This window comes from Sus scrofa, chromosome 4 (assembly GCF_054392235.1).
Source record: "Sus scrofa isolate SSC_HxYL_T2T_F1_AM1 chromosome 4, Sscrofa_HxYL_maternal_Yorkshire_Landrace_v2.0, whole genome shotgun sequence".
Taxonomy (NCBI): Eukaryota; Metazoa; Chordata; class Mammalia; order Artiodactyla; family Suidae; genus Sus; species Sus scrofa.
Window position 1 is genome coordinate 114,078,156 of NC_139386.1, and position 12,860 is coordinate 114,091,015.

General features: G+C 41.0%; 1 protein-coding gene across 1 annotated transcript; it reads right to left on the reverse strand.

Moving 5' to 3' along the window:
* Positions 1-1,596: 1,596 nt before the first annotated feature.
* Positions 1,597-12,668, reverse strand: ATP5PB (ATP synthase peripheral stalk-membrane subunit b). Its single transcript, XM_003355244.6, has 7 exons — positions 12,543-12,668; positions 12,231-12,267; positions 10,370-10,515; positions 7,939-8,102; positions 7,191-7,316; positions 3,895-4,074; positions 1,597-2,021 (listed from the first exon to the last, which is right to left on the reverse strand). Exons 1-7 carry the CDS (start codon positions 12,580-12,582, stop codon positions 1,944-1,946), a joined length of 771 nt encoding a protein of 256 aa, XP_003355292.1. The 5' UTR covers positions 12,583-12,668; the 3' UTR covers positions 1,597-1,943.
* Between the last annotated feature and the right edge of the window lie 192 nt (positions 12,669-12,860).

The following is a 12,860-nucleotide window of genomic DNA, read 5'->3' on the forward strand; positions in this document are numbered from 1 at the left end:
GGTTAGAATGAGCCACAGGAGATTCCTGAACGGTTTTTGAGGACAGATGAAACTACTCTGTGGCTCGGGGCTGTAGCTGGCCTGCAACGACTCAACCTTTTCCCAGGTCGTCCTTCAGTTTCTCTAATCTTTGGACCAAGGGTGTGAGGAAGGGTCTGGGGTTCTGCAGGACAATCATACCATCAAGAGCAAAGGAAATAAAACTGACATGGGTTCCAGTCTGTGCTTGTAATTTCCACTTGTTCCTACCCTCTCCCACTTCACATCTACCCTCCCTTCTTAAATGCCTGCTCCTTGCATGTCAAGCTCCATCAGAAACAAAGATCAGGAGCTTACTGACACTGTTTAACCAGCTCCCATGACAACAGGCAGCCAAATCCCTTACATATAAACATACATTCTAGTAGCTCTGCTTCTCTGATTGATTGCTGACTGATACAGTTGTCTATTAGGGAAATGATGAGGCTATTGAGACTACCTGAAACTGCTTGTCACTACATCTCAAAGCACCTTGCACTGAAGCCTGTATTGTATCACAAATCCTCACCGCCTTTCCAGTAGATTTACTGCTTGAGGTAGGAACATTTATCTCTGTATGACCCATGCGTAGCACAACTCTTTCTCAATGGATAATTTGGAACACCTCTGTTCACCCTATTGAAATCTTTTGGGTAAGAGCTTAAAAATAATGTCATTATGATTTTTACAGAAGATGAATTCATTAGCCACCAATAAATACAGACCCAATTGATTGTTACATAATTAAAATCCTAAGAAGTCAGGGAAAATAGCAATTACCCATATGGTACATATTTTCAAATATTTCCTATCATGTAAGTTGTTCATTTGTTTATAAGTAAATCCTTATACAAGTAAGAGAGAATTAAATGCAGACAAACCCATGGAAGGGCATTTTCTGATTTATCTGCTGGACCCCCCACCCCCAGCCCAATCAGACCCCAGCTGCAGTTGTGACCTACACCGAAGCTATGGCGACACCCAATCCTTAGCCCACTGTGCTGGGCCGGGGGTTGATCCTGTGTCCTAGTGCTCCAGAGATGTCGCAGATCCTATTGCACCACAGTGGGAACTCCTATCTGCTGAATTCTTAAGAGTGATTTTATAACACCTGGAGTCTGTAATATTTTCTGTAGACATGCTACTAAAGTGAAAATAAAATCAATGATATAATATATAAGGTTTTCTTCAGATATTCTAAGAATACTAAAAAGTTTTACATTTCCCATAACCTATCAGCCAGAAATCGCTTACCACTAATAGTTCAATGACATCTTTAGTTAGGAAATTATGCAGAGTCCCTGTTGTAGCACAGCAGAAATAAATCCGACTAGGACCATGATGTTTCGGGTTCTATCCCTAGCCTTGTTCGGTGGGTTGAGGATCCGGTGTTGCCATGAGCTGTAGTGTAGGTTGCAGACGTGGCTTGGATCTGGCATTGCTGTGGCTGTGATGTAGGCCAGCAGCTACAGCTCCGATTAGACCCCTAGCCTGGGAACCTCCATATGCCACAGGCATGGCCCTAAAAAAAAAAAAAAAGAACAGGAAAAAAAAGAAAATCACGCATGTTGAAAAACCTTGTTTTAACTGTCACTTTATTGTTAGATGGTTGAATTAATTACAAATTTAAACTATATCCTGATAACTCTTTAGCCAGGTACCAGATTGTATTAAATGCAAACTGCTTATTCAAAAGTGTTCATGGAACAATTCAAAATGCAGAGCAAGAAGGATGAGAAAAACATCTTACTGGCCAATAGACTGTTTTAATTCTCTCATTATATGAAACAAAAACTTCATTTTTTTTCTTTTAGAAAGATAAACTTAACTTCAGTAGATAGCAATACAGAAAGATTTTGTCTCACAGACTAGTTTCCATTTAGTCAGTCAAATGTTTCTAGCTATCTCAACTGGGCTGGATGCAATTACAGAACTGGCTGTGCTTGAGCCTTCTTTGCGAGCAGCTTTAGATCTGCAATGCACTTGGCAATTGTCTCCTTCTCCTGTGATAAGGAAAGAGAAAGGCGGTCAGACCTTTTCAAATAATGGAAAGGTATAAGCACTGCAATTCTAGAGGACACCTCGTATAAGATGCTGAGGTTCCTACAGAATCTCAAGGTGGAATGATGGCTTATGTGATAGACTACTAAAAATTGTCTCATTTTTTAAAATAGCGGAGATGAAATTTATTTTACGTAAATTCCTGCTATTGGTTAGCGTTCCCTGGCCCAAGCTTTTATGAGTGAAACCTGTCTAGAGATTGAAGCCAGATACTCCCATAACTATGTGGCCCTGAGGTTATAGCTTTCACAGCTAACGGCTGCTGGAAAAGATCAATCTAACAAACTCTAGTAATAGAAAATGATAATAAAGAATTAAAAAAGAACACATGGAGTTCCTGTAGTGGCACAGTGGTTAACGAATCCGACTAGGAACCATGAGGTTGTGGGTTTGGTCCCTGCCCTTGCTCAGTGGGTTAAGGATCCAGCGTTGCCGTGAGCTGTGGTGTAGGTTGCAGACGCGGCTCGGATCCTGCGTTGCTGTGGCTCTGACGTAGGCCGGTGGCTACAGCTCCGATTGGACCCCTAGCCTGGGAACCTCCATATGCCGCGGGAGCGGCCCAAGAAATAGCAAAAAAAAAAGACAAAAAAAAAAAAAAAAAAAAAAAAAAAAGAACACAAATAACTTTTGTCTCTTTTATATACTCTTTTATGTTTCACAAGTTTGTGAAATAAGCATATTACTTTTACGTAAAAGATTGTTTATTTTTAAAACTCCAATTCATTAAAAGCTGATGGACCCTGTTTTTCTAGTCCTGCATGGTTATGTATAAAATGACCAGAAATGCCGAAGTATGTTATATTTCTGGGAAAGAAGAAATTGAGTAAAGAATATAAATTTTAGGAGTTCCCATTGTGGCTCAGTGGAAATGAATCTGACTAGTACCCATGAGGACACAGGTTTGATCTGGCCTCACCTCACTCAGTGGATTAGGGATCTGGCGTTGCCGTGAGCTGTGGTGTAGTTCGCAGATGTGGCTTGGATCCCACATTGCTGTGGTGTAGGCCAGCAGCTACAGCTCCAAATCAACCCCTAGCCTGGGAACCTCCATATGCCATGGGTGTGGCCCTAAAAAGACAAAAAAGAATTTATATATAAAAAGAAGAAATTTATATACAAAGACAAAAAAATTATACATAAATTTCAAAAAGGAAAATCAAGTTTAGGTAAATAATAGAAAAAATTCCTCTTTTAAGAACAATGAATTGGAGTTCCTGTCGTGGCGCAGTGGTTAACGAATCCGACTAGGAACCATGAGGTTGCGGGTTCGGTCCCTGCCCTTGCTCAGTGGGTTAACGATCTGGCATTGCCGTGAGCTGTGGTGCAGGTTGCAGACACGGCTCGGATCCTGTGCTGCTGTGGCTCTGGTGTAGGCTGGCGGCCGCAGCTCTGATTGGACCCCTAGCCTGGGAACCTCCATATGCCGTGGGAGCGGCCCAAGAAATGGCAAAAAGACAAAAAAGACAAAAAAAAAAGAACAATGAGTTAAGTTGCCGAGAAGAGGAAATGGAATGGAAATCATGGAACTAAAAAAAACAGAAGAGGCTCAGAAATAGACACAGTCTCCATGTTTCACTGAGAAATACACAAGTGTGCCACAAGCAGTGCTCTCAGTAATCTTTCCGCTCTTTCTGACCTGGGGTAAGCAAACTTAGAGAAAGGAGGAAACCTACCTGGCAGCTGTGCAGTATCTTCTCGGTTACCACTCACCAGAAAAACAAGCCAGAGCTATGTCTCTAGGCTAAAGACTCCTTGCAAGCTATCCCTATCCTATCAGATGTCTACACAACCGCGGAAGCTTCAAAACACACATACCTGCTGTGCAGAGATGCTCTGCACCACGTGCTTCTCCACCCATCTTATCATGTGCTCTTGTTCCTTCTGACGCATCATATTCTGTACAGAGATGTGATAGTCCAGGCGATTCTTTATCTCCTTGTACACTCTATGCAGCCGTTCCCGGTAAGTAACCTCCAAGGCCATAGCAATGTTATTCTGAGGCAAAATTAAGAAGTGATGAAAACGGTTTGCACAGTTAAAGGACTGCTTCTATTTTGAGGATTCTGTCAATTAGAAAACCTACCACTGCCTTGAATTTTATGCAAAACGCATTTGTTTAATGTGAATAGGGAACACATGCATGTGGTAAAAAAAATTCCAACAGCATACAGTAAAAATATATATTTAAAAGTATATACAGTAAAAAATAAGTTTCCTCCAGCCACACCCCCCCATATATTTCTTGTATTCCCTCCCAGAAGTATTTAATGAACAAAGCAAAGGTCTAAGTACACACACAAACATCACTTTTACTAATTACCACATGCAGACTCTTTGATGTCTCATAATCCATAATGTATTTAACCAAGCTCTACTAACAGACCAGGCTGCTTCCAATTCCAATCACACCATGGGAGAGTTACCATTATTATATCCAGCTACAGTGAGGAAATTGAGGCCAAGTGAAGGAATTTCTCCAAGGTTAAATTTAGTCACAGAGCTACTAAACTGTGCTGCCAAGACCTGAATACAAGTTGGGCTACAAAGCCCACGCTCTTAAAGTTCCATTTTAAATTGTGATTGAACACCGTCAAATTGCACAGAAAAGTTGTACTACTTTATATTCTCTCATCAGCAAAACAAATGCTTGTTACTCCAAACCCTGACACTGTTATGTTATGCTTGTTACTCCAAACCCTCACACTGCTATTCTGATAAGCAGAATATCAACTCTGTCATTATCTCAGGAGAAAATTTACATATTTAGAAGCCATTTACTTTTGCCTCTATCTTTATAAAATTGTTCATGTTCTATGCCTAGTTTTCTACTGGGATGTTATTCTACCCTACGGTAACTACGCTTTTGTGTCACATGGAATGAAATGTATTCTTTCTAGTATGTCACTTAACTTCGTTTATGGCAATTTCTATATGTAAAATTTAAACTTAAATTATGAGATCAAGCTAACAATTTTTCTTCTTATAGTTCCTGAATTTCTTAAAAACTGAAATATAACTGACATACAACAGTATATTAATTGCAGGCATATAACAAGATTGATATTTCTACATATTGAGAAATGGTCACCATGATAAGTCAACATCTGTCACGATACAAGTTTCTGGATTTTGTTGTCTTTATCACAAAGGCCTTGTCACTCCAAGGGGACTAGATTATGTTTTACTTCTTATTTAAAGATCTTCTGAAGATCTTAAATTTATTTTAAATTTGCTTTGGTACCAGGCAAAAACTAGGAAAACAACTCTGTAACTACAGAGATACCCATTTGTCTTTTCTCCCCTAAAATGAAAATGCCACTTATCTAAATTGCCTTTAGCTCTAAATGTGTTTAGCTTTATCTCTAGATCCTCTCGTCTATTGTGCCAACCTGACTTTCTATCCATACTCACATATAGTGTACCATGCTACTTATAGTTTCATATAATTTTATACTAAGTTCCTGTGGTGTTTGTTTGTTTGTTTTGTCTTTTTAGGGCCTCACCCGTGGTACATGGAAGTTCCCAGGCTAGGGGTCAAAGGAGAGCTATTGCTGCTGGCCACAGCCACAGCTCATGGCAAGGCTGGATCCTTAACCCACTGAGCAAGGCCAGGGATCAAACCTGTGTCCTCATGGATACTAGCTGGGTTCTTGAACCACTAAGCCATGACGGGAACTCCTAAAATCACAATTTTGATAGTGGTCTACATGCGGATTTCAATTTCTTTTCTTTCACGTATTCCAATCACTTCACTAAAACAGCCTCTACCAAGGAGACAAGAACCTCTGTGTTGCTAAGTCCTACGGCAAATTCTTAGGCCCTTTATATTACTTGACCATAAGTAGGGCAACTATAAATTAAAATAGTCCTTGTTTCCACCATTTATTTTCCCTCATGTTCTAGTCTTATAGCTGTAAGTACCATTTGTACGCTCAAGATTCCCAAATGTCCAGTCTGGAATTCTGCCCAGTGATTTCAGACTCATATATCTAATGGTCTACCTAACAACTCTATCTGGCTAACTCACAGGCATTTCAAATCAATGCAAACCAGAGTGAAGGCAGTGAGAGTAACCCTTCAAAACACAAGTGAGACCATATCACTCCTGTGCCCGATGGAGTCAACGACTTTCTCATACCAAGTACAGTAATCAAAGTCCTACAGAAGCGTGTAGATTCTACATGCTCTAGCCCCTGGCCACTTCACCTTGCCTGCTTTTACCTCCCTCCTTACCCATTCCACTTTGGCTATACTGGCCTCCTTACTTTTCCTTGTCTACACCAGGAAAGCTTCCAGAATTAGGGCCCCTGTAATTGATCTTCCCTCTGCCTGGAATATTATTTCCTCAGAATCCACACAGCCTGCACCATCACTTCTCCAAGGTTTCTGCTCAAAGATCACACTAGAGGCCTTTTCTAGAACATCCAACAGTAACAACTCTTTCCTTCTAACATTTTTCTTCCTTTAACATAAGTTCATTATTCTACATGTACTCACATACTCACACCAGTTGATATTCACACATTCACATCTGCTTAATTTTCCCCTGCCCTTCTCTCAACCCCTGGCTAGAAAGTAAGACCTTACAAAGGGAGATACTGTTTTGTTCAAGTTGTTTTTAGAAACAAAATATTTTAGTTATCTAATTATGCTCTGACCATGGTAAAAAACTCTACTGCCATGTGAATCTGCTTTGTAAATTTGGAATAGAAGGTATCAGATTTTCTTACAGGAAGTATGTTAAGTAAGATTTTCTTATAGAGAGCATGTATGAAATGCACAGCATGTATTTCACCTATTGTATTTCACTGTGAATATCACATATTTAATCAGCTATAACTTAATGACTATTCTCCTTCTGTGTGGATCCAAAATGTGTTCTTTTATAATTTTTATTCTTTCTAGCTTTAGAATAACAATTCTAATTATTTATTTACTTGTTAGGCCTTACATGGCTACAGAGCTGTAACTACCAACCCCCACCCAAACCTTCTCTTTTCTAAATAAAATACGCTCAGTCAATCCAACGATTCCTCCTAAGATCTAATTTTTTTGTTTTAAATGCACACAAATGAGTAACTTTACCTGTCTTAGAAAGTTCTGAAACCTACCCTCTGGACATCAAAAAGGTAATGGCGCTTTTGAACCAGTGCCTGCTGTGATTTCTCCAGATCAATTGCATCCTGGATTTGTTTGATGGAAGCCTGTTTCACTTCTTCCAGTTGGGCAATTTTTTGCTGCAATTATGATATTTACAACAAAGGTCAGTGACAACACAAAGGGTAATAAAAACAGATTCATTTCATGCTTCCTCTAAGTTATATCCCTGTTTGTGAAAACACTCACACAGAGGGAGAACTGCACAAATCCTTAAAAAGAGTTGCCCCCAGGAGTTCCTGTTGTGGCACAGTGGAAACGAACCTGACTAGGAACCATGAGGTTGCGGGTTCAATCCCTGGCCTCGCTCAATGGGTTGCTGTGAGCTGTGGTGTAGGTCACAGATGCAGCTTGGATCCTGCATTGCTGTGGCTGTGGCACAGGACGGCAGCTATAGCTCTGATTTGACCCTTAGCCTGGGAACCTCCATAGCTGCAGGTGCGGCCCTAAAAAGCACACACAAAAAAAGCTATGTGATATCTTGCTGAATGAACAAAACTATGGAAAAACTGGAGAAAGTCTGGTAGATTTTTAAAAATTTATCTCAAATTACTAAATAACATTAAGACTTATAATTGAAATCATCATAATCAGATTAATTTCCATGGGCTCTGTCCCTATCATTCATATCAAAAGGATCACTTGATGGCTTTGATGCTTCTGGTGTAGTCTAAAATGGGAAATAAGGTTTATGGTTCTTACCTCATTGAGTTTATCAGCAAATGCCCCAATAGAGGCACCATATTTTTTAACTATATAGACAAGTACACCTATTGTTGATATGGCGGAGAAGGTCTCTGCAGTTATCACATATATCTCTTTGGAAAGTAAATATAAGATAAGCCCAGTTCCAAGCACATAGGGTCCTAAAAATAGAAAAAGTTATTACAATGAATATGATATGTCTAAAAGGGGAAGAGAGACACTTTTGCATGACTAGCTGAAGGCAGTTAATAATGATTTTAAATAATCAGATTCAAAGATGGAACACTGGATGAGAAGTAGTATGGTAGAGCTGAGAGAACAAGGATTTGGACTCATGGAAATCTAACTCTGCAACTTATAAGACACTGAGCAATCGAGAAAACCTTTGAGCTTAGTTTCCTTAACTGTAAAATGGGAACAGTACCTTCTTCATCAGGTTGATGAAATTGAGAAATAATGTATATAAAGTATCTAGTACAACTGCTCAAACAGGAAGTATTTTACAAGATGTCAGGTTACTTTCAAAAGTAATTTATGCGGAAAAATATACCATTTATTGAATCCACTCTTGCCTATTTACTGAATTGCAACCTGACGTTAGAAATAAGCAAACAGAAGTTCCTGTTGTGGCTTCGGGGTTAAGAAGCTGACATAGGGTCCATGAGGATGTGGGTTTAAGCCCTGGCCTCACTCAGTAGGTTAAGGATCCGGCATTGGCACAAGCTGCAGCACAGGTCACAGATGCAGCTCGTATCCAGTGTTGCTGTGACTGTGGTGCAGACCAGCAGCTGCAGCTGTGATGGACCCCTAGCCCAGGAACTTCCACATGCCACAGGTATGGCTGCAAAAAACAAAACCAAAACAAATACAACTATAGAATAGCAGGTATGTAAAAGAACTAAATAACAAGATTCAGATTTCCTATAGCACCTTACTGGAATGCTTCAAATATGGCTATTTTTTTTTTTTTTGAAACAAGCCATGAATTCTGAAAGGACACAAACCATGATGTACATTTCTTTAGGATTTTCCTCTGTGCCTCACAAGACACTAGGCAGGTTCAAAGCAGGTCTTTGGGGAAGCAGTTTATAGTGTCTCCGACCAATACAAAAGGATGGTAAAGGATGTTAGGATGTATTATGGGAATCACAGGGTTACAACCTCAAATATATCTTACCCAGAGTTTCCCAAAGTTTCAACAGTTTACTTTAAAAAAGTCTTCAATGTCTAAATCTTAAATGTGAATTTATAAAAAAGGTGAATCATGTGCAGCATTTTTATCACGTATGGAGATCTGAGGAAACTACTTTCTTGCAATTTCAGTTAGGGTAGATGCTAATATTTTAGGCTACTCCCTAGAGAGATTAAAAAACCCCAAACACTTGGTTTCCCACGTTCCACAGTCACGGCAGTATCTGGGTAGCAAGAGAGGCAGTGTGTGTAATACAGAGAACACTAAACTTAACTGGAGAACCTGTGTTCAAGTCCAACTCAGTCACTAAGGAGAGAATAAACCTCAGCAAATTCTTTGTTTTCTAGTTCTTCTCGGTAACAAAAATGTCTTCACAGAACTGTTATGTGCAGTAAATAAAATAAGTGAAAGCATACTGTATTATAAAAATGAAAGGTTTCAGCATGGTTTATGCCTTTTTAAAAGGAGTAAAACTGATCAATATGGCCCAGTCCTTTGTCATAATCACACATACAATTTAATAATCTCTACTGCCTTACCTTGCTTTATCATTTATCCATAGCTCTATCACTACCTGAAAGTGTATTACACACTTGCTCATTTTTTTTTTTATTATCTATCTTACAACAGAATGTATGTTCCATGATGGCAGGGGCTTTAGTTCACCACTGTAGGCCTAAGACAGTGCCTTGTATAAAGAAGGCGTTCAATAAATTTGTATCACGTAACAGAGACAATGTTACAAATCAATCTGGAAGACAAGTTAAAGCAACCAAATCAACTGTTACATTGAATCACTTGTACCCTATACTTTTATAAACAGCTGACTTGGAGTTCCCATCCTGGAGCAGCAGAAAGGAATCTGACTAGGAACTGTGAGGTTGCGGGTGCGATCCCTGGCCTAGCTCAGTGGGTTAAGAATCCGGTGTTGCCGTGAGCTGTGGTGTAGGGTGCAGACTCGGCTTGGATCCAGTGTCCCTATGGCTATGGTGTAGGCTGGCAGCTGTAGCTCCAATTAGACCCCTAGCCTGGGAAGCTCCATATGCCTCGGGTGCGGCCCTAAAAAAAAAAAAAAGACAAAAGACCAAAAACAAAAAACGAAAACCAAAAACAAAACAAAAAAACCAGCTGACCTGATTTTTCTGGTATATGTGGAAAAAGTAAGAACCCAATAAAAGTCCAGGTTAACAAAAACCATACCATCCAAACATACTCAAACACTGGGCAAATGCTCACCTGTCACTCCAGTTTTAGGATAAAGGAACTGGAAGAATTCCTCAGGGATCAGCCCCAAACGAACTTTTCCTCCATGTTCAGGAAGAGGTGGTACAGGGGCAAGGCTTGGCTGCCCTGTGTGAAAGATCCTTGTTGCCTGCAGTACCCTATAGGTAGCAATTATACAAATTTAAAGCCTATTCTTTAACAAGAACACAACATATGAGCAATTGTAGATAGAAAGAATAGGGATGAGGGCTGAGGCAGTTTCCCTCTGGAAAGAGAACAGACTAAAACATTCTAGTGGGGGTCTGGAAAGTGTGAGTGTATAGACCTATGCACAATTTCAGGCAGCTGTTAGGTCCCATGAAGAAAAATGGAGGGAAGGGGCTAAGGAGAAATGGGGAAAGAGGGGAAAGGGTTTTTGGTAGATCAAGTGACATCTGAATCAGCGACCTGCAGAAAAGAGAGACGTACAAGAATCCTGAGGCAACAGTAACCTTGGCAGTTTTTTATAGGTATAACAAGAAGGCCAGTATGGCTGGAGAATGAGCTAAAAAGAGAAGAAGATAAATCAAGAGGTAGAATGGGGTCCATTCATGCTGAGTCCTCTGGGTTATGGTAAGTTTAGATTTTATTTCAAGTGTGATAGGCAGCTCTGGAGGGTTTTGCAGGGGGTGGGGGGGAGTTGGGTATGGGTGGTGTAAAGTGACATATCAGTATGGCTACTCCGAGAATGGGCTGTTCTGGGACAAGAATATAGATGTAAGGAGACTAGTTAGGAGGCAGTTGACATAGGTTACATGAAACATGATGGTGGTTCACACTCCAGGAGCAGTGGTAGTGAAAGTGGTCAGAGTCTGGATATAATCTGGAGGCAGAGAGCCTTTTTGATATATTAGACACGGAACGTGAAGAGAAGTCAAGGATGTTCCCTGCATCTTGTTATGTATTTATTAGCTGTATTACAATTGTTTACTTGACTATATGAAATCTTTCTTCCCTGAGAAGATGGAAGCAGCCAGTTACAGCCTCACTTTATGGCATATACAAAAATTACAGAGCAGCGGAAGCCACTTTTTCAAGCCACAGGCTAGTTATCGAATTTTGCAAGATTTAGGACAAAGTTTGGAAGTGAAAAGAGAACTTCTGAAGAAAACTGACATGTTTTATGACATAATATCAATAACAGCTTCTAAGACTTACTAAGCACATACTAGGAACCAAGCACTGTTTTTAGTTTTGCAGGAATTAAGCCCCTTACTTCTAATAAATTTATAATGAACTATATCTCTACAATGCAAAGGGGTAAATTAAGGTCGCACAGCTTGTAAGTGGAGGAGCCAGGTGCACTGCTCTCTAGCTTTGGGGTCCTCACTGTTAACTACTGTACTATAGTTGCCTCCTCTGGGAGACTGTGTGTGAGCTCTGGTTATGTACATGGCAAGCTAAGTATTTACTCAACCAACGAATAATTTCTCTGATCTGACAACACAAGTTGGAATCTGGGAGACACACTGAAAACAACACACTTCATTGTTTTATTTAACAAAACTTGTTCTTGGGTATGCAGTCTAGTAACCTCGATTCGGGCCGCGGCAGCTCTGTCCAGCTGAAGGTCACAAGGGAGAGAGGCGGGGCTTAGGAGACACCAAAATCAGTTTCTAGTTTAGTTACCACAAATCACTTATCCTCTGTTATTAGGTAATACGACAGTGTTCCAGGCAGTTACAGGAGCACAAGTGTTTGAATGAGGCTTTAAGCCTTCTGAAATAAACTAAACAATGGTTACTACCGGCCGAAAACCAGAAGCAGATTACCCGAAAGTAAAATGCGATGATGAAATAAGAATGAAGGGGAGTATCACACCCCTCTCACTCACCCCGGACCGAGGAGGGCTGCGTTCTTCAGGGAGGGGGCTGCAAATACACAAAGGCGCAGGTCAGCAAGGTCAAGGTGAAATCTGGTTTGCCCCCTCCTCGTTCCCCGCGAAGCACAATCACTAAGGCCATGCGTCCCCTTCTCGTATCCTCTGAGACCCCACACTCACCTTCCGAGAGGCGTTACTCTCCATTCAGGCCCAAGTCTCGCAGCGCCTTTCTTCACCCACTTTCCTCCCACCCTTTTCAAGTAAGCCTAGACGCGCTGGTTTGCAATCACCCTGAGAGCCCGGACCAAGATCTGCAACTCTCACCTGCTGCGGCGGCGGCAGAAAGTACCACCCGGGACAGCATTGTCAACTGGCGTCCACAGAACGGTCTTGGCGTCCCAGTGACCCGGACAGGAGAACCTGTCGGGGGCAGAAGCAAGATGGAGGCTCGCAAGTATCGCGAGAAGAGAAGTCCTGCTCTCCTACATCAACTTCCGTTTGAATTTTTTTCTCGCGATAAGAGGTACAGCGCCCAGAGAGCCCTTTACAGGTGGGTGGCCACTGATAAGTGGAATGGAATCGTTGAAGCAGTTCTCGCGAGATGTAGAGAGGCGGTAGCCGGTCCAGAGGGGCGGAGGCCCA